General features: G+C 45.7%; 2 protein-coding genes across 9 annotated transcripts in view; one reads left to right on the plus strand and one right to left on the minus strand.

Annotated features, from left to right (window-relative positions):
* Positions 1–10731: 10731 nt before the first annotated feature.
* LOC146545478 (uncharacterized) lies at positions 10732–14489 on the minus strand. Its single transcript, XM_085239323.1, has 2 exons — positions 11214–14489; positions 10732–11104 (listed from the first exon to the last, which is right to left on the minus strand). The coding sequence occupies exon 1, from the start codon at positions 13734–13736 to the stop codon at positions 12846–12848; it is 891 nt and encodes a 296-aa protein (XP_085095449.1). The 5' UTR covers positions 13737–14489; the 3' UTR covers positions 10732–11104; positions 11214–12845.
* Positions 11467–27064, plus strand: part of BBX (BBX high mobility group box domain containing) — a 139962-nt gene continuing 124364 nt past the window's right edge. For 3 of the 8 annotated variants that reach the window (XM_085239246.1, XM_085239253.1, XM_085239262.1), the window contains exons 1-2: positions 11897–12029; positions 14544–14616. Coding sequence is in view for 1 of the 8 variants with exons in the window: in XM_085239271.1 (XP_085095397.1) it covers positions 11482–12029; positions 14544–14616 (621 nt within the window). In the remaining 7 variants the exon portion in view is untranslated. Of the gene's footprint in view, positions 12030–12577; positions 12716–12976; positions 13115–13204; positions 13339–14543; positions 14617–27064 lie in introns of those variants that run through there. The other 5 variants (XM_085239289.1, XM_085239304.1, XM_085239271.1 and 2 more) reach the window with 4 other exon arrangements.

A 27064-nucleotide genomic window follows, 5' to 3' on the forward strand; every position in this document is an offset into this window, starting at 1 on the left:
TGACAGATGCAAACAGCTGAGAAGGTGTCACCAAAATAGTTCTGTACAGATATTTTTGTTCCTTTCCAGTGAATGAAGAATAAGACCAAAGAAACCAACAACCCTATTTGGTTCAAACTGCTGCAGCTTTCACTCACACCTTAGTTAGGGAAAATTCAAGTAATCTTTGGCAAACCTGCAGCATCCAGTCAAGATTAGCAAGGGGAAAAAAAAATGACTCACCTTATTCTCTTCTGTCTGCTCAAATTTGAAAGAATCTGGGCTGCTTGTTGTTATGAAACCCAGCCTTGTGTGGATTCCAAGCTGATGAGCACGGGTGCCTGAAAATATCAGAAATCTGTGGTTTAGCAGGAGAAATAGAGAGCGAGTGGAGGAGCTATCCTGTTGATTTTGGAAGGAGTGGCAGAAGTTCCACTGACTTCAGCTGGGTAGGAGCCAGGCCCACCGGGCATAAAACTCTGCTTAGCATCTCTTCCATCTTCCACATACAATACTGACAGGGGTCCTACAGACAAAATGTAATTGATTGTGGAACTCAGGCATCACCCCAAAATTGGTCCTTTGTGGTAGAATTTACCCCTGTGTAAAGAGTCAGTATAAATAGGACTATGAGGGACTTGGAAGGTACATAAACCCTGTTTTGTTCCTCTGCATTATTGAATTCCACCCTTGGAGAATAAGCAAGGAAGTCTGCTTCTTAATGGTTAGTTTTCTATTACAACATGTGATGGGCGAATGTTTTCAAAATATTTTAAAGGCATGTATGTGTTATACTAACAAAAGGTGTTAGTTAGATGGTATTGGGGAATAGAACCTTGGATTTAGCCAGAGATGAGAAGTAACTCTTTAATATTTTCATAAAATCTTTGGTTGAAACAAAGTTATGGTGGCATTATATGCCTTCAGCATCCTGCAGTACCACAACCGTTTCCTAACAGCCTTTCGCAGAGCTCAGTGCAGAGGACAAAGATCAACAGGATGTGAATATCAAGCACCATGTACTGAGAAAGGATAAATGCTGACACAGTGCTAGGATCCTTTCTGTATTATCTCAGCACCCACAGACGCTGAGAAAATGAGGAATTCCTCACATAAGAAATTCATCATATATCTGATTATTATGCTAAAATATGACTTCACCATATATAGAGTAGTGAACTAGGACATTTGGTATACCTCTTGATATTGAGACATCATGATACTGAAACATCTGAGTTTTGTAGGCCGTTATTCTCCTCTTCATTCCACATACACACATACTTATTCTGAATTAACACTTATAAAATTTTTCCAATAGCACAAAAGTTCTGCAGAATAAGGCATTGAGTTCCAGTGACAACTTATGTACTCAGTAACTGGCATGAAATCGAAATCAGCTGATCCCTACAGACCCCACCATGGGGATGATAGTCTAAAAAAATCACACCTTGTACTTCCTTTAATGTCACTGTAAAAGCTCCGAGTAAAACAGGAGAATAGAAGAGATCAAAGGATTTTAAATAAGGGTTGGTATGCCAACAAAAACAGCACCAAGATTTCACCAGCTGGATCTTGTCTTGGGAAGATGCTGAATGGTCTTAACAGGAAGAAACAACACAATTTTCTTGGTGTCACGGATGAGTAAAAACACAACAAAATCCTTGGACAAAGTGCATTATTATTCACAGTAGCAAGAAAGTGCCCAGAAGTATTTGGGTCCTTTCATTTAACCACTAAGGTTGATTATAGAAAAACTACTTTTGGGGAAGGAGTCTACACCTATTACTGGCTCTGAACCATAAGGGAGCATGAGTGCAAATGAATTCATTTTTCCTTCACATTAACGTGCTACTGAGGTTGTGTTTAGTGTAAGGAGAAATTTGAAATAAGGAAAGCAATAAAATAATCTAATGGGAGAAACAATGGAGACAGAAACCATCAGAGTGGAAACTGAATGGAAAAAAAAGAAAAAAACAAATATGCAGAAAAAAAGGTCAAATGAGAAGCATAGATGGTGGAGATTTAAAAGAAAAGCATGCCCCACATTCCTATTTGGGTGGACCTTGCTGCACCAAGGGTATTCCAGCCTGTCAGAAGGTGGTGAAACATCTCAGCAGAAATCAGAACACGCGAATCGTCACCAAGACATTTTCCCCCACATGGTCAATGATTACAATCAGAAAACAAACCGAGTTTATATAATGACAACAACGACAAAAGAAGTAAAAAAAAAAAAAACAAAAAAACAAAAAACACATCCCTTAGCTTAGAACCACCTACCTCAGCAGCAGAGTTTCACCGTGCAATGCACTCTCATTTTCCTACAAGTTATTTTCCTATAGGACTATGGACAGATGGGCCCTATCCTGAATTTGTAAGGTGAGGTGCTTGCTCTCCAACCACCCTGCTGTTAGGTGCTGTGCAGGTTCTTAGCCTCCCAGGCACACGCTGTGTCCAACTGTTGAATGATTTAGAGGCACTGATGTTCAAAGCAGCTCAGCCAGCCACCTGTGAAACAAGGCTGGTCCATCTCGTACCATTCTGAGGCCACTCCTGCCAGTTCCTTTGGATTGACAATTTTTCTATTGGAGAATTAATAATTGTAAAACATCTGGAGTTACTGAAGTAGCAGATAGCTGAAGTGATTCTTGCCATAGCTTCTGGTATCTTTTTGCGATCACAGTTTATATTGCAGTACAGTCTATGTTTCTCATTTGTGTATTTCATGTTTTAATGTTATGTTTGATTGTTTTCCTGTCCTATTTTGCAAACAAGATAAAATATTCTGGAAACAGGCTCACTGATTAAATGTTCAAATTCATAAGGGATATATGTTGTAACACTTACACTGCTTCTTATGCTGAAAGGTAATTTAGGAAAAATCCACATTCATCCTTGTGTGCATAGGAAGAATTTCACAAACATACTAGTGGAAGTACAGTTTGGGTAACTTATGCTGGCAATAGCCTATATTCAGACTTACATGCTTACCCCATCTCCATGTATTTAGCTGTTTCTGCTTATAAACTTGTGTAATGTGAATAATGAAGCTCAGGCCAGTATTAATTCTGCAAGTATTCTAACAGGCAGGTGGCACTGTGGAGATCTTGCTTGTGTTGGTGGGCATTTACTTAGCTCATTGTAACTGCTGAGAAAGAACTTGCCAACACATATTATAGCTCCACAAACTAACTACACACAATTGGGTTCTGCCTGTGTGTGGCTAGAGACCCCACAAAAAGCACTGCTATTTTCCTGAAAAGGAGAACTGCACATGGAATTAAGCAAAGCTGATATTTGTACCAATACCCTTTGCTTCTTGCCAGGAAGCTGGTTGGACACATTTTGCTTGTTTGCTCATTGTTCTTGTTTGTTTGTTTTTAAGAGAATGCCCATGTGAGGATGTCATTTACAATTCAACTTTTTATTTTGATAGTAATTGCAAACAGCTCAATGAAGGCAGACATTCTGCTTGCTTCATGTTGCCCAAGAAACATGAAAATATTCTAAGGAAATTGATTCATTTGCAATTGAAAGGTAAAGGATTTCCTGACAACCATAACATGAAAGACTATGATAGTTTGTCCTTAAGGAAATAACACTTTCCACATCAGTTAATCCTCTATGAGTTAAGAAAAAGAAACAGAAGAGTTTGCACATCCACTGTTTCTTCTCTACTCCTCTATGCGCGTGTGTACCACGCGCATGTGTGGATCCAAAGATGCTGAGATCTAAATAGTACCAATCCCATTCAGACAGCAAAGGTTTTCTAACTGCCTCCTGCTGACTGACACTTATGTGATCCTTTCAAATAATTTCAAGAGACTTTGATATTGGACTCTTTTTACAAAGTGCTGCTAACTGTGTACATCAGTTTGTGAGGGAAGACAACAAGTGCTTCTATATATGTGTATATACATTGACAAGTTAGCTTCTTATTTGTTGATTTTTTTTAATGAAATAATGCACGCAGAGTGTTGTAAATGCACATTTTACAAAGCTGTTTCCAGCTGACTGAGGAGTTGCGCTGGTGCAGGACCAAACCAAGAGAGTGAACGTGCAAGACTGAATGCCAGTTTGAGAACAGATGCAAGTGTGTGGCAACAACATAAGTAGAAAAATGAAAGCATAGCGAATATTAGAAACACTAAACTCATTCCGTCATGTTGACCAGCACTGGAAGATCTCTGAGCCAATTCACAGAGCGCCCATAGAAGACAGGGATGCTTCTGAGTTTACGTCTGCAACTTAAAGCCAGGGAAAACTCAGTAGTAGCCCAGAAAGTGTCATTTTTCTTTGTGCCTCAGTTTTCTTCTTGTAAAAGGGACACAATATCTATTTTCTCACCACTTGGAGTGGTGAAAAACATACAAAGACTGCAACTCAGAGGCAGCGCCTCAAAATCCTTAGGGCCAAATTCCACAAGGAATGAGGACCTTGATTAATTTGTCTGCTTCCTCATCTGCTCCTACAGTCCCTTTTTACTGCACTGAGCACCTGGTGAGTGACTTGCTGCTGGTCGCCCTGCTCTAGGCCCATTGTGCTGCATGACCTTCTCTTGCTGCTCTTCTGCTTGGCACTGTTGGCACTGCCTACTAGAGCTTTCCACCAGCGCTGTTAGGGGGGTTTTTCCCTAAAGGGAATATTACCTCCAGCCACTCCAGTAAACATGGTACACAATGTTTCAAGGCTGGATTAAAATGGCTTTGTACCCCCAAAACATGAAGTGTTTTCTTGTTACTGAAGTCTGAAGTTACAGAAGAATGCGGAGACGGTCTTTCACATAGATGAGGCAGCGAGGGGCAATTCTTGGTTGGCTTTCAGCACTTTGCCTATCCACTCAGAAGCACAATGAAGAAAATGAAGGAATAAAAATAAACTCCAAAGCTATATGAGCAAACGTGTTCGTAACACCAAATTCCTTCAATTCTTTCTAGTAAAAATTTAGGATGCAGCCCTGGCTGACTGAGAAATCTGAGACTGCGTCTCCAGTCTAGCTGTTGGCATCTCTATTACAAAATAAGAGATCCTGGTGAGCAGGAAAACACCCCACTGTAGTGCAAAATAGCTTTCATCATTGCTGTTCACACTGTCAGGATTTTGCTCGCTAATTGTAAAGTTTTGGAGCAAGAAATGTGCCTAACACAAGGTTCAGGCTTCATAAGGAAGACAGAGATGGACAGACCTTTGGGGACATAGGGTCTCTTGTTTCTGGACAGATCTTCCGGAAGTGCCAAGATCATGCCAAGGCATAACTTACGGGCATGAACAGTTCCCTCCAAGTCAATAGATTTGAATATAAAACTCTCTTTGAAGGGAACTTAGGTTTATATGTAAGGTGCTCTGGAACTTTCAAAAATAATGTTTTTATGTAGGCAGGAAAAGTGGAGTGGAAGCAACAAGTCAGCCTAAAAATGTAAGAATGAAGGAAAAATAATTATAAACTTAATCTGAGCTCTGTGGAGCGTGCACAACTTGAATTCTTCTCAGCAGAACTTCAACTAAGTCACAGGTTTAAGGTTTCTTTATGGACATCCACCACAGACCATAAATCTCACCTAAGGTTTCTGCGTGCCTTCCCATAACTTCCATTTGAAAAGCAAAATAAGGCAAAACTATGCAAACCACCAATTTTTCAAATTGCTGGAAGGTTGGGGAGGGGAGGGAGGGGCATAAGAGGAGGTAATGGAAGGACAACAAAACTACTTGTGTTAACCTAAAATAATTATTTTTCCAAAACCTACGCTGAAGCAAACAATGAACACTGAGAACCAGGAAAGTGCACTACAAAATACTGTATTTCTGGTTTAAGTATTTTTAAGGGTTTTGTTTGTTTGTTTTAAGATGAAATATTTTCTATATTCACATATATAAATGAATATTAAAATGTCTAATTTTGAAAGCTTTTGAACATTTCAGATTTTCACGCAGATAAAGGTATTAATAATATTCCTCAACACAGTTCCTCAAACATGAAAAAAGCACCATTTGAAAAGAATGGCCCAATATTATCAGACTGAATATTTGCTGATGAATTCAAAATTTAAAATATTGATCAGCTCCACATGAACAAATGCTTCAGTGAGAGCTGCAAAGAGTCACATCAAGGGAATATACCACCAATGGACTGAAACAAGCAGGGATGGCAGACGGTATGGAATTTGTCTGTTATATAGACACCCTATATATTTCCAAACGGGCTCATTCTTACTGGCAGGCCTGCCAATGGCCCTTGTGTTGGAGCAGAGCAAAGTGCCCTTCTTAGGTTTCCCGTTTTAACCCAGTGGGACAGAAACAATGGCATGTTCTGATTTAATTTCCTCTCATGAGGCATCTCACCTGGATGCACTGAAGCAGTGAATAGTCTTGCTACTGCAAGAATATTTACAGTGGGTTACACTTGTCCAAGGCATGAATTGTTCCTTTTCTCTCTCTCTCTCTTTTTTTTTTTTTTTTTCCCATATTTCCTGGAAGGCCTCAAAATCCATCCAGCTTTGTTCTTCTCTCTATACCATTTTTCAAAGCAGGTAATTTTCATCTCAAAAGCAATTCCTCAAAAAGGTTTAGCTAGGTATGATCTCCCATCTTGGCTCTGAGGGATGGAGTTCCTCTTCCCTCTGCCGGGAGACGAGCCAAGACTTCCGCACCGCACCCCTCATGGCCACCACCTGAGGGAATAAGATGCTGATCCCTGCCTCCTTGAGGCCTCTCGCGTAGAGATGAACAAGATCACTAACAGCAGAGCTGCAATATATAACAAGCTATGAGCCAAATACAATGTCTTTGAGTGGTTAAGTGACTGATGAATGCTTTTGTTATTTAGGGTCAAATGGTCACTTGCAATGTTTACTTTATAAATGGTAGCAACACTGTGCTGCCAAAGAACTGTGCTGCGGTCTCAGACCGGGGGGAACTGCAGGCCCTGGCAATGGGGCAATGAGACGTGCATCGATCAGGTCCCCCAAGCTGTAAGAATTCATGCTCACACCGAATAGGTGCTGCTCTCTCATTTGAGTAGCTGCAGAGACTTGGCACTGGACGAACACAGGCTCAATGACATCCTCTTCAGCTAAGCAGTGGGCTTATCAGCCTAAAAATGTTTTGCTCCTTGGTTGTCCTTGTTCCTCTAGACAGAAGCAAATATATCTTTGTGAAACAGCCTGAAGTCTCTGCTGGTATCCTGGAGGCTGGAGTTGTAGTTTCTTTAAAGTACCACAAACATTTATAGAAAAGGGAAAATGAGCAAATAAACAAGTAAATGTTTGAATAACACAAGAAACAGAGATACGGTAAAGAGGCCCCTGGGTGGAGGAAGGAGAAAGCTACTCAGTAGCTCTGAAATGGAAAAAGCATTCTAATTACTTTCTGCACTTAAAACAGTTGAATAACATGGCACTTTACATGAGACTTAAGGTTGTAAGTGCAAGAATCAAAAATCAAAGGGCTAAAGGAAGGCTGCAGTCCTGTGGCTCAGCTTCTTACAGGGACTTTGTCAGTGAGTCTGAAAGAATCACTCTTTATAGAGAGTGAGCTCGGCTGCTCTCTTCTTGTCAGCTGTGCAAACTGATTTGCCTTCACTGGACTAACTCAAAGGGCTACACAAGCTCAGGTGAGCAGGACTGTTCTGATTTACATATTTTCTGTAGTGTAGAGTACTTGTATAATGACAAGGAAAATCTACCGAGTTTAGTGCTGTGCTGGCAGTTGCATATTTCACCTACACTCGTAAGTAGCTAACATATATCCATTTAATGTACACCTAAATGTCTTGTGGAATCAGAAGCAATCTCCACTGCGGTGATAGACTTGTATGGTCCTGGATGCCCTGGCTAACCTATTGTTCAATTCTGAAGCAGGAAAAAAATAAATAGTAGTAGCTCGAGAAAGTGTAGTACTTTTTCTCTGAAAAAGGGCAGTACTATAAAAGGGATATCTCAGAGAAAAAAAAATTACAGAGCAATGCACTGAGTCCTAGAATTATTTTATTATAGAATTATTTATATCAGATTTTATTCCTGATTTTGCTGCTACCATACTGTGAGATTCCAGTCAAGTCAATTCACTTGCCCGTTCCCCTCCTGCCCTCATGTTTCACCTGTTAAATAAACTGCTTGCAGCTTAGGCCAGAGATAGTTTGCAAAATCCAACCTCTTGGTAGCTGGCTTTGTCAGGGGGTTGCAGTTATTGCTGCTCTGCTAGTAAAAAGAGGCATAAAAATGAGAAGAGTTAATAGGAGGCAGCAGGAAGTAGATGCACAGCTAGAAAATGTTTAGGAACAGCATCTAGAAATTACACAGAAGAAAACACCCTGACAATTTTAATGTTCTAAAATAACAGAAGTAGAGGATGGGAGCAAAGAAATACAGTCTCCTGTGGATAAGCCAACAGAAGTTGGCCTCTTCTTTGACTTCTACAAACTTCTGCTGAGTTCTCAAGAAACTGAAAGCATTCCTAAAAGGGGCTGAGGTGGGAAGGGCTACTTCCTGAAAGTGTGGTTCTTGAAGAATGGCAGTTCTGCACCAATCCTGAGCCTCTGCTCCTGCTCTGAGGTGGATATCCTGCAGCTTTAGGCCAGATAAAATACCTCCTCCCTTCAGAACTTGCACATAAATTGATATTAATGTTACCATGTTATACAAGTGCATTGAGGAGGAAAATAGGCCGACTAATGCATCATCCTGCTCCACTGTTTTTTAATCTGAAGGGTGCCACACTTCTCCCTGGACCATGGGTGGGCACGAGTCACAGGAAAAAAGCAGCAGCAGTGGGACAGGCTCAGCAAGGCCTCATCTGCCTCAGTCTTTCTTCCCCAAGCTGTTCCAAAGCTCGGTGCAGATGAAGCATATGCTGGCAGAGTTGCCTTATGGCCTTCCTGCCCGCTCACTTGACAACCACCGCCCTCAGTTGGCCACACAGTGCTTGGAGGAACAGAGGCCTGCAGACCCAGGCTGCAGCTGAGTCTGAGCTACCCGCTCAGAGCTGAAACCTCAGAGCTGGAGCCCCATCCAAAAAGGTTGTGATCTGAGCACAGATCTTTTGTCCATGGGCCACTTGTCATGCCATGGATGAATTAAGAGAGGAAAGGAGTTCCACTGCCAGTTGAGCACAAGACAGGCAAACCCTAAGAAACTCCAGCAAATGCCCCAGATGCAGGGGGATGGAGACCCAGATCCTGCTGTGTGCAGATGAGCAGACTGCTTCAACTCTGCTGAAAGACACTTGCGCAGCCGGGTGCTGGCCACACACAGGCGTACATGTAAGCAGATGACGACATCAGGTGAAGGCACCACGCTTTTAACCCCAATTCCATGGAAGTGCCAGGAAAGTGACGTTTAACAATGCAAGTTCGTGCTGAAAAGACTAAAAGTGAAATTCCTGTGAAGTTTTAAAACAATGAGTAATCTCCAAACAATTTGAAAAATTTCAGCACGTGCTGGCTGTCTCCTGAAATATTTCTCACAGGCCCTGGATGGCACCTTACAACTTTTGGTAGCAGTGGCTGACTAGTGCCAGAAATGCCTCCAAGCGGGCATGCAAAGAGCATGCAAATTGCCTAAAATTGTAAATGGAAAGCCAGAATTATTAACTATTCTCCCACTCCCTCCTTTTCCCCATCATCCCTGGCAGCCTGGTTTAGTAGTTGGTGACCCTGCACATAGCAGGGGGTTTGAAACCAGATGATCATTGTGGTCCTTTTCAACCCAGGCCTTTCTAGCATTCTATGATTCTATGATTCTAAGATTCTATGATTCTATGACCTCGGTGTGTGCAGAAGGCTCTGACTGACAGCCCAAGGAAATGCAGTCCCCTCTCTCACTGCAGACACAGTAAATCTCAGGCAGCAGAAATCCAGGCACTTTATTTTCTGACCACACTAGCGTGCCTTAGCTTACTCATCTCTCATACAGGGTGACAAAAAACTCCTGCTGCTGCAGGCCTCTTAGGCGGCTGCCTGCAACTCCTGAAGCTATGTGCTGCCCACTGCACATAGTGGGCACAAAATGTGACGGTTCTGGTTAGCAGCACGTATATCCATTCCATGCACGTTGCATGCGAGGTGTCTTTAGGTTGACTTCTCTTTGAAATGGGCAGAGGGCACTAGTTGTAGTGGAAAGTCCTCCTAAAGAGAAGTTGAAGTGAATTTCATGTGCACTACTGAACACCTAAATCACGTCTGTTGTTCAGTGGTTCCCTATTTGGCATGATCTTAGCAATGAAAAGGTATGAGAGGCCTCATGGTATACTTCTATTAAAATGAGTAGAATCCGAGAAGTAAAGCACTAAGAGCGAGAGGGAAGAACTACCGTGGAAGCGCTAATTGCTTGGGCCTCTTCTTCTTAGTGGCAGCTGCTTGCGCCTACTGAAAAGGTGCTGCTTACCCACCACAGCAAAGCACTTCACAGCCTGCAAATGATAGGAGGAAGATGTGCTGAAAAAACAGGCCAGCCTTTTCACATGTCACCAGTGGATGCTGTAGGCCTTGCATTGCCATTGGCAGCCGGACACATGACGTGCACCTGACTCCAGCTCTGCTGTCCCAGTGCTGGGCATGAAGAAAATGGGGTGGAATGCATTCATTCACTGGGTATGCTTATCCTACCAGTTTGGTATCATTCAAGTGCTGATGATTCCATCTCTCCTTACAACATTTTCAAATACTTTTCTTATATCTTCACACAAAAACAAACAAACAAACAAAAAAACAACACGTGCAGGGTGAGTTAGAATGACTTCTCAGAAACACCAACACAATTCCATTTTCTGGCATCAGCTTTCTGCTTTATGCCACCATTTTATTCAGACATAAAAAATATTATTTCACAGTAATTTAATATAATTTTGCGCACAAAAAAAAAAAACTGGAAAAAAAAACGGAAATGATTGAACAAGGTCAAAAACAATGGGATGGAGTCGAAAAGATCCAATGGAACATGCTCATGACAGAGAACATACGGATTAAGTTCTGCACCATCCTCGGTGTCGGATGTGTAAAGGTGTGAGGCACACATCTTGCTCTTTCACGGTGAAAACAGCCACACTCCGGTCTCCGTTGACATTATTATTTCTGACCCTCCGTTCTATGCCGGGAGTCCAAGTCGCGCCTGGAGAAAGAGCTGCTTCCCACCTGCAAGAACAACCAGCACGCTAGAAGCATGGAGGTCTCACGCTGCACGCACACCCATCCGAGCGCCTCGTGAGGGGAACGGAGCTGTTCCACGCAGGTCGCGCCGAACCTCGTTGCGTCCCTCTGGCGCCGCTGCCGTCCGCCAGCGCCCGCAGCCGCAGCCCCCGCTGCATTCGGCGGTTCCGCAGCCCGCAGCCCGCCGGGGCGAGGCCCTCTGCGCCCAACCGCACTCCGCAACACCCGGGCACCACCGCCCGCCTCCGCACAGCCCGGGCCCCGGCACCGCGCCTCGGGGCCGAGCAGCAACGCCCGCCACAACTTCTCCGCTCCCAACTTGACAGAGGAAGTTACGGGCGGGGACGAGGGAGCCCGCCGGGATGGCGGGGGCGGCCGTGCGGGGTCGGAACCGGCCGTGCCCGCACCCCGTAGCCCCGCGACGCCGCCCGGGGCACGCGTTGCTCTCTCTCACAGCCATCCCCGCGCTGCCGGCGGACAGCGGCCGGCGGACAGCGGCAGCGCCCCGCGTCGCCCTGCTGGCGGGGGCTCGGTGGCCCCGCTACCTGCCCCTCTCGGCCGCCCCGAGCCCCGCTCGGCGATCTTTGTGTGAGCGTGTGCGGGGAGTATGTGTGTATCTGTGCGTATATATGTGTGTGTGTGTGTGTGTATGTGTGTGTGTGTGCGCCGGAGGCTCCCCGGCGGGCCGCGGGTGTAACGGCGGCGCTGTATGGCTGCCGGGCCCGTCCCTCAGCGCGCCGGCCAATGGCGGGCCGCCTTATATCCCGGGGAGTGTTGTGGCTCTGCCCGGGTTGCATGGCTCTGTGTGGAGCCGCGTTCCGCGGGCGCCGAGGCGGAGGGGCTCCGCCGCGCGCCGCGCCTCGCTCCGGCCCAGCGGCGCGCTGCCCGCCCGCCCTCCGGCCCCGCCGAGGTGAGTGCGTGGAAGCGCGGGCGGCGGGCGGCCGAGCGGGGAGCGGCGGGGTGTCCGCGCCTCGCACTTTTCCCTCCGCGCCCCGGCGGCCGGGCAGCCCCCCCGGGCCCCGGCGGCGGCCGGCGGGGAGGCGCGGGGCTCGGCGTGTGCTGCGCGGCTGCGGCCGCCGGCGCTGCCCTGTCGCTCGGGCGGCCGCTGTCCGCGTCGGAAAGTTTGGGCAGGGGAGGGCGGGTGGGCTCGCGGCGAGACGCGGAGAGCTGTGACGGAGGGGAGGCAGCGGTAGGCCGGCCGGTGCCAGGCTGCGCTGCGAGCGGGCACCTCTGCCGCCGCGGAGAGGAAGGGGAAGGAGGAGGAGGAGGAGGGCGAGCCATCGGCGGCCGCTCGGCCGCGGGGCTGACAGGGCGGCGGGCAAACTTCATCCCGAGGGGCGGCATCGCCCGCCGCGGGGCGGACGGAGGGCCGGGGGCCGCCAGGGAGGGCACCGCGCACCGCCCGCCGCGGCGGTGGAGGAGACGGCGGCCCCGGGGCCGGGCCGGGCGGGGAGTCGGGTGCCTGCGCGTTTTCCGGCAGTCATCGGCGATGCGCCCGGGGCGGCGGCGGCCCCGGCCCCGGGGGGCGGCGAGGAGCGGGCGGGGCTAAACGGGGGTCCGCTCGGCGAGTTAGCGGCGGAGCGGCAGGCCGCGGAGGTAAGCGGTGACATCGGGGGGCGGCGGTGACAGGAAACTTGGCGGGGGCCGCCCCGAGGGGCGCCGGGTGGGCGCCGGGCTCTTCTTCGGCGCCGTGAGCCCGGGTCGCGCCGCCTTACGGGGAGCAGCCCTACGCCCGCAGCCCGTCGCCGCCGCTCTCCTCCCCCCCGGCAGCCGCTTCGCTCTTCCTCCTCTCGGGTTTATTTGCAATGTATGAAACTTGCGCGGCGGCTGGGAGAGCCGATCCGGGGTAGGCAGGCGGGGAAGAGGAGGAGGAGGAGGACGGGGAAGGAAGGGCTGGCTGCGAGGAGCGGAGCGGGCGGGCGGGCAGCGCCGCTAATCCCGGCGCCGCACGGCAGCAGGTCTGCGTTGGGAATGCCGCTCCGCCGAGCGAGGAAGGTAAAAGGCGGCGATGCGAGGACACGCGCGGCGGGGCGAGAGGCAGCACCGGCGGCGGCTCCCCGCCCTCCGCCCCGCGCGGCGGGCAGCGAGCGAGCGAGCGAGCGAGCCCGGCTCCCCCCGGCGGCCGGGCCGGGCCGGGGGCCGCAGGGGTTGAGCCGCGCGAGGGGCGGATTCGGGACTTTTTCCGGGGGAGGCCCGCGTGTAAAAGTTGTTTTTCGGAGGTGAGTGCGCGCGGGGAGGCCGGGGCCCCGCCAGGCCGGCGGCGGTCACTCGGGCCTGGGGCGCCGAAACCATTGCCCGTCCTGCCGGTGACACGTCCGAGCCCCGCCGCCGGGGGCCCGCGCCGAGCCCGGCAGCACCGAGTGGCGCCGGGCGGGGGCCGGGCTCCGCGCTGCTCCCGGCGGCGGCACCTCCTCCCGGTGGCAGCGGCGGCGGCAGGATCGTCGCCCGGGCCCGCGGGGAGGAGGAGGGGAGCGGCGGGAGGTGCGTGCTGCCACCGCCGCGGTCGGGCCCCGCCGGGGGGCGGCTCGTTGCGCCCCGAGTCCCGCGGCCCCGCCGCCCGCCCCCAAAGGTGTTGGGCAGAGTTTCCCCCCGGGAGGGCGAGATTTATGCGCTGCATTATTGCCGCTCTCCTCCCCCCTCAAAGCAAGATGGACTCTCTGCGCTCTCTCTCTCTCTCTCTCTCTCGCTCTCTCTCCCTGACTCTCGCTCGCTCGCTCTCCGCTCCTCTCCTCGTCTCCCTGTGTCTTGTCAGCCTTCGAGATCGACATTTTGTAACTAAGATGCAAACTTGATGGGGACCGGCGGCGGGCTGGGGGTGCCTCCGTAGGGGCAGAGCCGCGGCGAACCCCGGCTGGCGGCAGCCTCGCTCCATATTTAATACCTTTCCTTCCCACCCCACCCCGCAGCCCGGGTTCCGCTGGCCCTACACTTCGCACGGGCGGCGGCCTGGGCCCCCGTGCCCGGGGCTGCGGGCACTGCCCGGAGCCATCTCTCTCGGGTTCCGGTACCTGCGGCCGCCCGGTGCTGCCCACTGCCCCCGTGCGCAACTTTCCGCCTCGCCCCACGTTCCCGTGTGGCGATGATCTCGCGTGGGGCTACCCTACGCGTGCTGCTCGCAGTGCTGCGTGTGCACCCGAACGGCCGCCGGGCAGAGGGAGGAGGAATAACCCACCCTGCTGCTGCTGCTGCTGCACGCACGGCGACCTGCTCCCTGTGCCCTCCGCAGCCACGGTGCATCTTTTGTTTGCGCCTTCCCAAAGGCTTCCTGCTGCTGCCGTGTTGTGCTCGGAGCTCAGGTGGGGTGGGGCGAGGAGAAAGCTGCCCTCAAGTTTTTGGGACCGCTTCTCTCATCAGTGCCGCGACGGGTTGTGATATTGTAAAATGACGGTGTGCTGATGGTGTGCCTTTATTTGATACTTTATAGGTCACTATCACATGACAAAGGCTTTGAGACAGCTTCATCTTCGTCTGTCTGTAGTTTCCACTTGCCTTCCTGGGTGAGTATGTAAAGCATACGCACAGAAAAAGAGCTCACTTCTTGCTCCTGAGGCAGGGCAGCTCTTGGTGCTGCCTCGGACATGGAAGATGCTCATTTGGGTTCTGCCACCTCAGAAAACATGTCTTCTCCAGGTGCTGGCAGCAGCTGCTGGCTTGCAAAGTTTCTGCACAGGTGTCAGACAGAATAACCTGTGCATCATTGCATCTCCCATCCTTTCGGTGCTGCTTTGTCTTTCCTTTTGTTTTTTTGATCCCTGTTTTGTAAGGACGATGAATTCATTGGCTTAGGGCTGAAGTTTTGAACCAAAGTAATGTTAAGATGTGTGGAGTGCAGTGTGGTGGTCAAAAACTTGCTGAGATAGTGGTGAGAGGAAAAACATGGAAAATACCAACCATTGGTGCAGATGATGGGAAATCTCTGTGGGTCAGGAATCGGTGAGAAGTTTTGACATACTACTACAGCAGGAGTTTGTTTGGTTCTAATATGTAAACAGTGTTAATTAGAATTCCACCCATACTGTTTCTGTGTTGCTTTTTTTTTTTTTTGTTTTTGTTTGTTTTGGCATTGATGAATGCAGGTATCTCTCAATCTGAAAGACAAATCTTACTGACTTAGTAGTAGTATTCCTCAGCCTTCCAGTTTGCAGCTTCCTGTTCTCTCTGTATGCTGTGAAAAAGTTCTGACACTTTCTGATGAAGAATTCTGTTTCAGAGCTGGATTGATGAGGTCATGTAAAGGAGAGGTTGTACATTTGTGGGGTTGTGTTCATAGATAGTATGAAGCGTGTGCCACACGGAGCACCTTTCACTCCTTTGCCCACAGTGGCACTGAACTGCTTTGGGCCTAAAATGAGGAAGTGGGAAATTACACACACACACACACACACACACACACACACACACACACACACACACACACGAAGTATATAAAAATACTTATTTTTAATGGCAATTTTGTATACTTAACAGAAAACAAGATGAGGCATGCATTTGGGATAAGCTTAGCACTCATAAACATGAAGGATTAATAACATAGCCGTGACCTTTTCCAGTCAGTGTACAGCAGACTTGTGATAAGTGATGGTCCCAAACATGCCAGCTAGAAGGGGGCTGTAAGGAGCAGCTGTGCTCTGTGATGTTGTGGCTGTGGACCTGTTCTTCAGGCTGGGATTACGGCTGTGGGGAGGTGGGTCAGAGGTACAGTGCTGCCTGTCCTTCAGTTCCTGTAGAACTGCACCCAAATCTCCATTTTCCAGATGTTAAGGGCGGTGGGATTCATGTGTGTAGTCTGAGTCTGAAAACACCAGATTAAACTACTGAAATTCTTTATGACAGATTGTTGCTTTCTGTTCTGTAGCATTACTGACATCCTGCTCTGTGTAGAGTAATTGATGCAATGATTTTCCCGAAGTGTGAGTACACTGGGAGATTCAAGAACTGGCTGATAAGCTTCAAACTGTTATTCAGAGCTGAGTGCATGTATACTGATTTCTAGGCTTAATTTTGTGTTTTCAGGTAAGAGTTGGGTTAGAGGTCTGTAAGTGCCTAGAATTTTATTTTATTTTTTTTATTTGGAGCAATAGTAAGCGATAATGGGCAAGAGCACCATGGAGACCTTGCTTCAGGTGGGCTCTTCAGTCATTTTATAGCTTTAGTTTTATGTGACGAAGCCTTCTGTGTGCATGGGAGTTCAGCCCTGGAAGTGAAGTGGAGATAATCATCTGCTTGCACCTTCTAAGAGGAGTGGGCCTCTGTTTTATGTGTATTGCTAAGTGTAGCACTTGCCTAATATTGATCTGGCATGAACAAATTGCGAAGAAAACTGTCCTTTTGAACAAAAAGGCATGATGGAAGTTTTAGAGGAGGTTGAGAAGTGTATTTCCTCATAGCTTAAAATGTAATAAAAATAGCATGGCCGTTTAAAGGGGGGAATAAAGATTTTGTTAGATTTGGCCACAACTAGAAATATCCGTTTACTTTAAGGAGTGCTTGTTTTGGTAACAACAAAGATGTTCTTTATTACAAAGTCTCACTGAAGTATCCATCCATGGCTGGAGTTCAGTAATCCAGGCCTGGTGTACAGGATGGCCTTGGGAAACAGCACCAGGTAGAGTGCCGGTGTGTCACGGGCTGGGAGGTGGAGATGTGCTCAGGAAGGGGCCACGAGAATTTCTCAGACATTGGTCCCTGTCTCAAAAGTTTGTTGTGCTCTCCCCTTCCTCTCAGCACAGCGAGCTGATAAAGTGTTTGAAAGCAGACCCACAATTTAGGAAGCTTGTGTTTTGAGCTAAACTTACAGTTTGTCAGGAAGTTGCCCAGGGCGTTTTGGAGTTGTTGGGGTCTGCTTGCTTTGCACCCAGCAAAGCACCTGCAAAGCTCCCATAGGTTTCAGTGGGAGCTCTGTTTAGGAGAGGAATTATGGTGAGAGGAATTTGTCCATGCTTGTTTTCCCATTCAAGGAGGAAAACGTTCTCTGTCATAGATGTTGTGTGAATAATTAAAGATCTTAAATGTCACATTTTCCACATTAAATATTAGAGGTAACCATACGTTTGTTGTATACCTCACACTTTTTTTTTCTTCCAGAACGGTTGTAATGCACTCTGTTCAGAAGTTAGTGGTTCTCCAGCTTGTGGTCCTATAAGTGCACAAACATCTTTAAGCATGTGATAAGCCTTGATAAATTCACTGATATCTTGTGTTCAGAGCTGAAAGTTCTTCCAGGTTGCTGCTGTTGCTTGTACTCTGTGGGCTGATGGTCAGTGAGTTCTGGACTGGGCTTGCAGCAGGCTGGTAGGAAGTTAGGGAACTTGGAGCAAGTGGATGGGGAGAGTTGCTCTTCACTATGTGTAGAAGTAAGGAACGTACCAGCAAGGTGTATGCCACACGCATGCAGGCTCTGCTGTGATGTGAAGGCTGTAAACACACCTTCAGTGACACCTGGGCAGCTGTGAGCTGAAATGCCACCTCTCTTTGGCCTCTGTATGGCACATGCAGGGCGCCGTGTTTGTGAGAAGGTGGCCCTGTGATGGAGGAAGATGCTAGAAATTAAAGCTGGAGCTGAACTGAAACTCTGGTTCTAATTCCTCACCATAACTCACACTGTCATTGTTAAAAGCGGCAGCTGCTTTCCAAAGTGTGGGCCCGGGTTGCATCCTATGCCCTGTGTGCGGGTGATGGCCTGGTGGGGGCTGTGGTGGGCTGAAGGTTCACAGGGTCAGAGCATACTCATGGAAATGCAGCCATATGTCCTTCTCCACCTGCAGATGGAGGCTAATGAAACTTCCCTTCATTAAATCGCGCTGTGCCCGTATATGGGAACAGTTTACCTGAGTGAATTAAGTTTGTTTTAGCACAGTATGGATACTGTTTTACCTCGCTGTAACCATAATAATGTATGCTTTCTTTATTACTTAGGAGTCTGCAAAACTGGCTTGACATAATGGTCATACGTATTTCAAACTGCTTCTGGAGGTGGGGGGAGAAACAGGAAGACGTCAGCTTTTTCTTCTGCAGTATTATCTTTATTCCTTTTCTTTTCTTCCCCTTATTATTAGGGGAATTCATTGTCAGAAGCAGACTCCCTGTTTTTTTGTTTTTTTTACCACTACTGCTATTTATTTATTTATAACTATTGTTATTTAAATTTTAGTGACAGTGCAGTGCTTCATTCTGAGGGTGGTGTGCTGAGCCTGGTGCTTGGAGATGCATAGTCTTCCATAGAAGACCCCCAGCTGTCATTCCTCTTGATGGGTTTCAGATGGGGTAAGACCTGAATCGGTGTAGGGGTTACCTGGAGAGTGGATAGACAGCCTGCTGTTAGATTGCAGTGTTTTAGGGAAAAATAAAACCATCAAATCTCACACTGTTCTTTGAACTATATTATTAATAATTGGCATTGCCTTGTTCATGTACTTGTACCTTGTCTGGAAAAGCACATAGGTCATGCTGTAATCACACACCTCAAAACAAGGAACAGTCACTTCTTATTCCTGTTCTAGGCACCTGAGGTACAGAACAGTGGAGCAGCACAGGCTTGTTTGCAGCCATTTAGCAGTGTGAGCAAGGAATGGAATCAAACCCACATCTCCTTAATTGTGCCCTTTCCCTCAGTGTATGCTCCCTACAAAGCTTTCCTGATAAATGCCCATCTTGATGTGTGAGTGGTCTCACTGAATTCTGCCAGCTGAGCATCTCATGCAAATACCCAACTTCCTCCGTAGCACCACTTTTAAAAAATGGTATTTTAGAGTAGTGTGAAGCTGCTGGCTTTCAACTCTATTGCTGTTGACAGGAGAGCTTAGATTGAGAGGAGAGCTTACAGAAGAGGTTTTGACACTGAATGTGCTATTTGGGCTACAGTGTGTATTATGCTATTTAATACTAACTTCTGTGTTAACTTTTATGAAATCAGATATTGGTTTTCATTAAAAAAGAATGGTCTGAATAGTTTTTTATGACTACATTGTTTTTATTTAATATTCATAATCTAGTGCTAAGTTGTAGCTAACTTTTTCATGGAATGTGAAATTGACAGAAGAGCCTGCTTTAGTGTTCTGGCCCTATTTTGTTAAGAAGCCTGACTTAGCAGTTTGAACTTCTGTGTCTAAGCCCAGTAAAGATATTTCATGTAAGACTTAAAGATTTGCTGAAAACCAATGTTTAGCTACTGTGGAGATGAGGTGGATTTGGTTTTAAAATAGGAGCTCTACTTGAGGAGGAAAGGAAACTTCAGTTAGTGAAGATCTAACTGTAGCATTTGCAGTGACAGTAGCATTTTTATCATTTCTAGTGCTTATAAAGTTGATAACAAAAGATGAATCAACAAAGAGGAAGACCATGGGTTTGACGTTTTCCCATGTTCCTGCCTTTTCCTTCGTAGTACACAAATGCACAAAGTAATAGCAAGTCCTCGTGAGCGTGGACAATTCAGCATGTGAAAATAAACCAGCTTCAGACAGCTCTGTATACAAAAAGCTGCTACAACAAAATTTCAGTTTTTAGCAAGGAGAAGAAAGGCAACTGGATTTTATGCAATTACACTAAGAAAATCCATTGCTTGGGAAGCACGGAATTCTTATCAGAAATCCTCCACATGGGTGTTTCAGTATAAAAGACTTCATAAAATGTGAAAAATCTTCAAGAGTAAGAAACAGCATTTCACTGAACCTTGTTGTCACTGAATGTCCCTTCCAGCAAAGGTGAAAGAAATTCATTCCACAGCACGAGATGTAAGTTCTCTGAACTTATATTAAGTGGAAGCTGTCTTGACAGAAATCTCAACAAATCCTGTCTGCATCTTCCCTTGCTGAGGGGAAGTGGGAAGTTGCTCATCCTGGTGCCTGTTCTTTTTTTCTTTTTTTTTTTTTCTCCTGAGGACAGTAGTCTATAGCAAATTGAATGTCTCTTAACAGAATCCCCAGCAAGGACCATGCTGACCCAGTGCCCCGCTGCATGGTTACTTTCCTCTTGTAGGTACAGCACCAGGAAGGTTTCTGCATTCTCAGGAGCTGTTGTCTGGAGTGACTTTCCCAGGTGCACAGGGTGAACAACAGCCCTTCAGCGCTGCTGATGACAGATGAATTGGCCCAGGGCAGGGTTCAAGTGAGGAAAGCTTCAACCCACCAGAAGCCAGTGTTCACCACATCATGGTGGCTGCTCTGTGCTGCTGAATGTGCCGAGCAGTGCCTTTAGCAGGTTGGAAACTTCTGAGTGAACTTTAAAGCATTTGATTGGTGGCTTTGATCAGGTATTTCCCAAGTACGGTTCTTCTGCCAGTTACGTAAGGACCTTCAAGCATCTGCATTGTCCAAAGTAGTCTCTTTTCTTTTTTCTTTCTCTTCTTTCCTTTTCTCCCCATACGCACCCCAGTCAGGTCTTAACCAACAAGCTCGCAGGAGTGGATAAGGCATGTTGTGTGATAATAGTTGGGATTATGTCTTCTACAGTAGCACTGTAAGTCTTCTTTCTTCCTTTGTGAAACAAATTATCCTAAGTTCTTATTTCTATATTTGAGTTTATTTAAGAAAATAACACCATGAGAAGTTTGATGAAGCTTGATAAAGAAAACCTTGGGAGGGAATGAATAGAGTAACATAAGAAATCAAAATTTTCCTTATTTTCACATTCTTCAGCATGAAATAACTTCACAAAAGTCAGCAGAGCTGAAACGTGATATTCTGTGTTAAAATCGGTCTATGAATGTTAAGAGGAAGTTGTGCTTTTTTGCTAGGTTGATGAAATGGGCACGATTATGGTTGGCCATGTTTGATACTCTCCACAAGCCACTTTTAAGCAATGGCAGTTCTATAGTGAGCCACATCATGCTGATTCACATGTTTTTATTATTATCATTACTATTTTTTTGGGGGAAGAGTATGAGAGTGTCATTGCATCTTGTCCAAACTATCGAAGAGCTCTGTCCTGCAGCTACACCTTTGCAGTTGGATTACTGGACAGGGACATGATTCAGCAGAAGGTTGTTAGAGTTAAGGTTGTATGGTGACGTTGTGATTGGACTTGATGATCTTGAAGGTCTTTTCCAACCTGAGCAATTCTATGATGTGTACCCCTTCTAGAATCTGACCAAAGCTGCTGGTAGCCTGCAATTCCTCAGGAAGGCTGCCAATTTTGTGTTATTCTTAATTATTGGTATACAGTCAGTCCTGCCGGGGTCACGCACCCATTGCACTCAGTGATCAGTGCATAAGTGCATGGCCTGAATGTGAGCAATAGAGGAGGGGCAAGGAACACAGGCTGAAATGTGCAGAGCTCCTGAAAATGAGAAGGGGCTGGGAGAGCAGCAGGTGGGTGATATGTGGTATTTGTCATGTGTGTAATGTTACTTTGCACATATGTTTGCTTCCCAAGCTTACGTGGTTCAGCAAGGAAAGTGTTTTGATGCAGGTTAAATCAATAGTTGGAGAGTATAGATTTTGAAAGAGGTATTGTTATCAGTTCCAGTTCACTGAAGTCTGGCTTCAGTTGTCCTTTCTCTTTGCAAAAAGTTTTTATAATACTCAGTTCTTGTGTTGTGGAGTGCAGACTTCTGGCCTGCCTCAGTTCTCATCGGTGAACACCGTGCCACAGACCTGGGAGTTTCAGCATTTAACACATTTGGATGTCTCAGAATTCTTTCTTACTTCAAGTAAAATGTCTCTATTTGTGTTTCTTCCTTCTAATTTATTTGAGATACTCTTTCATACATTGTGTTAAACATCAGTCATCAAGTGCTCATAATATATTTTGAAACAAGTACACAAAATTGCAGCACGATTCAGCACTGATTACAGAGCTATGGCATAGGAATTAATAAGAAAATAAAAATAGCATAATTAATTTCCAGCTGCTTTTGGAGAAACAGGGGTGTTTATGGGGGGAAATTTGGTGTCTGCGAAATGAAGAATGAGAAAGCTGGTAGCAAACACTTTAATGCAAGAACCTATTTGCAGTTTGTTTCCTCTACTTTATTGATTAAAAACACGTTCCAGTGCTGAAAGAGTAAACAGAGTTGCTGTGCCTCTTGTTGAAGGCTGCTGGACTAAATAAAGAGCACGAGTGTCAGAACTAGAGGAAGGGGAGGAAGTTTTCAGTTTTATTTATTGGAACAGAAAACCTTAAATAAGGGCAGTAAAGCATGGACAGCTAAGTGGAATTGTTGGTTGTGTGTTCCCCTTTCCCATTAATCTCTAAGAGTACTGCCTGCATGTGTGTCAGACGAAAACTGTCTCCAACTGTTCCCTGTGATATTAACTCAGTGTTTTCTTCACATGTCTTGTATGTGCTCACCTCGGTGTTGCTGCAGAGCATCAGACGCTTGCGTTGAGTATGTTCTGTGGCTCAAAGTGACCTGGGCCAAACCTGATGTGAGCCCTGTGAGGCTTGATTTCCTCACAAGGACGCTGTCAGAGGAGCTGCAGCTCTGCCATCTCTGCACAGTTCACTGCTGCTACGAGCTGACTGCTCATCCAGGTGGATCTCTGAGCAAGGCTTCAGGCGTCTTTGCCCAGGCCTGCCTGGTTTGCAAGCAGCAAAGGAGGATCCTGGCCCTCTGGGAGGCAGGTCCAGGGGAAGCAGTTATTTATTTGTGTGGAGGAGCAGGCTCCTGATGATGTGATGCTGCTGGTGTTGTGCTTTCTGCTTGCCGTCCTGGGTGGTCCTGCAGGGCAGTGTGTAGAGTTTGATTGCTCTTTGTTGAGGGAGATGGAGCAAACGGACCAGGGGAGGTGAGGTGGTTGTCACAGGTGTCCCCACACAGTGGGTGGCAGCTCAGGCCTCCCAGTGAGGACAGTGGCTGCTCTGACTTGAGGATCCTACGGAGAAGTCTGTGTTTAGGAGTGCTGTCAGCCCTTGCAGCTGTCAAGCCAAGCTGAGGTAGAGGTGTGGAGGCAAGCAGAGCTCAAACAGGGAGACTCTTACACCACATCCTCATGGCTTTTGTGAGCCCCAGATGTGCACATTACCTTTACACGTGTGGAGCCCTGGCATTCCAGTTCTGTCTGTTCAACTGACTGAAATTGTGACCATAGTCAGTAAACGCTTGGTTTAAATTAGCAATTTTGATCTCATTTTGCTTTGATATTTTTGAATTTGTTTTCTCAGAGGCAATCTCTATTGATAGATGACGGTTAAAATATATTGCCAAATATAGCCTTTACACTAAGTTTGGAACTTTTGCTAGTTCAGAGGATGCACTGTATGCCTGCACCTTTTGTAAGTGATTACATGGCTTATATGCATTTACTTAGCTTGTTAGTGATGGAAAGCTTTTGTTCAGAATGTGACAAATCATACTATTTAAACTATGGTCTTTAAGAGTCCTATTTATTAAAGTAATACATATGCACAAACACTCCCATATGGATTAATGAAGGCAGCACTTGCACTCAGTGCTTTAAAGAAAGTACGATCTCAAATAAGGTGCAGATTCTGATGTAACCAAACCAAGCTTTTAGAACTGGGAAAACTAATCCCTATTTGCTTTACTTTCTCAAAACAGAAGAAAAATGAGCTTTCTTGCTTTTCCAACTTTATACCACTTACATTTTTTTCTGCAACTGCAGTGGAATTTGCTCTTTCAGGTAACTTGGTTCTAAACATAGCTCTTCTTTTTGGTCAAATCATAGAATCATAGAATGGCCTGGGTTGAAAAGGAACATAAAGATCATCAAGTTTCAATGCCCTGCTGTGTGCAGGGCTGCTAACCACCAGACCAGGCTGCCCAGAGCCACATCCAGCCTGGCCTTGAATGCCTCCAGTGATGGGGCATCTACAACCTCCTTGGGCAACCTGTTCCAGTGTGTCACCATCCTCTGAGTCCTTCAGTGAAGTCTGACACATTCAGTATTTGAATTTTGTTTACAATTTTGAACCCCAAAATAATTTATTATACAGAGAGGGTTATAAAACATTGCAGTAAAATTTTAACATTGGTTTGTCACAAAATAAAGCTAAATTACTTTCAGGGATGTTTTATTAATATATGTTAAGGATCAGTAACATCTGATTGAAATTTGAGTCTAATTTCTTTGTTCAGAGAAAATTTGTTTTAATTGTAAATCTATTTATGCTAACCTGAACATGTTTTCTAAGACAACTTCAGTATCCATTATCCAAAGTTCCTGTTTGTAATAGCAGAAGTCTGCCACTACGGAGGAGCACAGAGCAGCTCACTAGATGACTCTGTAGCCGTGTTAACATCTGTGTGAGAGATGGATGCCTCTCCTGCTCCTGGCAGGTACAGGATGAACAGAGTCCTGTCTGTTTACAACGTTACTTGATTAAAATAAATAAAAACAACAAAGTGATTGTTTTAAAACTGCTGTGACAGTCTTTCCTTCAGACTGTGTGACATGTGGCTGTGGTTTTAATGGACAAGGGAGGGCTTGATCATTTCCAGACATGGGTCTAGCACCACTGCTGTCCAGAACCCAAAAACTGAAATGAAGCCTTTGGTGATGAATGCTTTTTCCTCAGCTTAATTTATGTATTAGATGAAGAAAACGATAATTAATAAATAAATAAATAGATAAGTAAATAAAATGGTGAATGCCATAGAAACTCTATGGAGTAACATGGATAAAGAATTCTAACCTCTTCCCTCCATTCCCTCCCCACTCAAAATTTTAATAGCATCTTGACAGAGTCAAAAGAAGCTTGATAACATGTATTGACTCTGCAGCTCTGTGGTGCTTTTCTGCAGCAGGATAAGAGTGTACCAGTGTTTCTGACTACTAAGGAATGCAGAATTAGACCTCATATGGTTGGAGGGTTGTAATCAGAAATGTGGAGTGTGCCTGAGGCCTAGTGGCATGGTTATACAAACTATTCACGTATTGTAATTTTGCTCCCCCCAAAAAGAAGAATGACACACTTCAAGAAGAGTTTTTATGGCCGCCTTTCCTTGGTGCAAACAGATTTTGTGATCTTGTCTTTCTGTTCTGTTTGTCCAAATTCTTTTGTATCACTGCATAGAGTATTCAAAGTATTTACAGCTGTTGGGGTTTTTGTATACCTGAGTATTAACATAGAAGATGAAAACCTAAATAGAAATTAGAAGAGACTGGAAGTGACAGTTGAAATGCTGTTCACAGACGTTTAAAACAGGCAAGAACAAGCATTCCTTTAAAAAAAGATAAATAAAAAAAAAATTGGTAAAGTTACTGAATATTATCTACACTTTTTCTTAAGAGAACATGCCAAAGTAAGATGAATCGCTCATCCTGAAAGGGTCATCATTTTTATTTTCACATGCATTTGCTACAAGAGCAGTAAGGAAATAAGTCACACGTTTTAGGCAGCTTTTCTTATGGAAGCTGTTTATTGCCAAAGCATTCATGTTTTATGAAAGTGCCTTAAAACAATTAGCTCTTGTTTGGCATAAGCATTTAAACAGAATGCTGTAGTAATGTGGCTGATTTTATAGTTACTGCATTTCCTTAGGATTGAAATATTCTTGTTCTGACTCGTTTTCCTCCCCCCTTAAATATGTGAAACGTTGAGGTTTTCTTTTTCAGAAAAAAAAGTATTTGAGCCAAGATTTTTTTTTTCAGGAGGTGTGATATCTTGAAGGATGTTCTGGATGAGATGTCTAGGAGAAGCCCCTTCCTCAGTGTATGCTTAGTGATGCTTTTCTGTTGTCTCACACTGAGGTGGGCTACTGGCCATGTAAAAAATGTGGTTGTAAGATTCCCTTCAATCTGAGCTCTGAGCTGATGTGTTTATGCGAGCCTACTAAGGCTGCTTGAGCAGAGTTGGGCTCTGTTTGTTACGGAAATTCTGGCAAAACCAGCTAGGGGAACTGTGTTTAAACTATTGCTGCAGCTACATTGACAATGCTTGATGGGAAGAATGAGACACCCCCCACCCTTCTCTGAGGTGTTTTTGGAGGAGTAGAAGGTTTGGTCCCATCACTGCAAATTAATTCCTCATTTTCCCAGGAACGATGCTACAATGGCTCAGATCGCTGTCTCTCCAAATTGAGTTAGAAGTTTGCTGTTGGCTTCAGTGGAAGGAAATTCGGGTTCATAGCAAATGTCTTCATAGATCTAATTGAGGGACTTATTCTTTAAGGCTCTTCTGTACTTGACCTGTATCACGATACTGGTTATTGGTGTGGATTTTACTGTTGCAGAAACAGGGATGAAATTATGAGTGTGGATACATAAGCTCAGAATTAAGGTACTGCATGCCATGACGATTTGTTCACCTTCAGAGACCAAAATAAGCTGTAAAATCTTTTCTATAAGGGTATATTTGCACTTCTGTAACTGTCTTTTGGCCCATAAAGGTATGCTGGTATAACCCCTTTTGTGTGAAATGCACACATAGACAGAGATCCTTGAGTGGTTTCCACTAAGATCCTGGTACCTCATTTATTCTGGTTGTGTTCTGGTGTAGCTGAAGCACGAACGTTTTCCAAAGTAGACATTCTTTGAGTAACACATGGATTACACTCAAATGGTGTTAGGAGTGAAGGAGAGAAAGCTTGGAGTAAGTTTCTAGTAAGATGCGCATCAAGCACTGAATGAACTTTATTAAGTATGACCTGAGGCATGTGCAATACTGTATCTAATACAATTTACTGTTTAAGCTGAAGTATATTCAGAGAGATGGTTGAAAATACATTCTAGTTCTACATTTATACTTTAGGAAGCAAGTGAAAGGGCTAGCACTTCCTTCTAGCATTCAAAGAGTGAAAATTGCACCCAGTGAAACGGGAAAAAAAAAAAAAAGCAACAGGCCAGTAATTTACTATACAGCTTTACAGGCAGCTTTACTATTAATTTGCTTCATGATCTTGCGTCGATTGCTTCCTCTTTCTGCTTCTTTATTTACAAATCTGGAATGGTGATGTCTCCTTCCTATGTTAAATGTGGTGCAATCTCTGGACGGAAAAACTTGATACTGTGTTGTGGGACAAAAAGTTTTTGGTTTTTTTTTAAATTG

The sequence above is a fragment of the Meleagris gallopavo genome, chromosome 1, assembly GCF_905368555.1.
Source record: "Meleagris gallopavo chromosome 1, MGAL_WU_HG_1.1, whole genome shotgun sequence".
NCBI lineage: Eukaryota > Metazoa > Chordata > Aves > Galliformes > Phasianidae > Meleagris > Meleagris gallopavo.

What these genes read in the sequence shown, in the direction of transcription:
- LOC146545478 (XM_085239323.1), bottom strand. Translation starts at nt 13,736, where the DNA reads ATGCAGCGCATAAATCTCGCCCTCCCGGGGGGAAACTCTGCCCAACAC.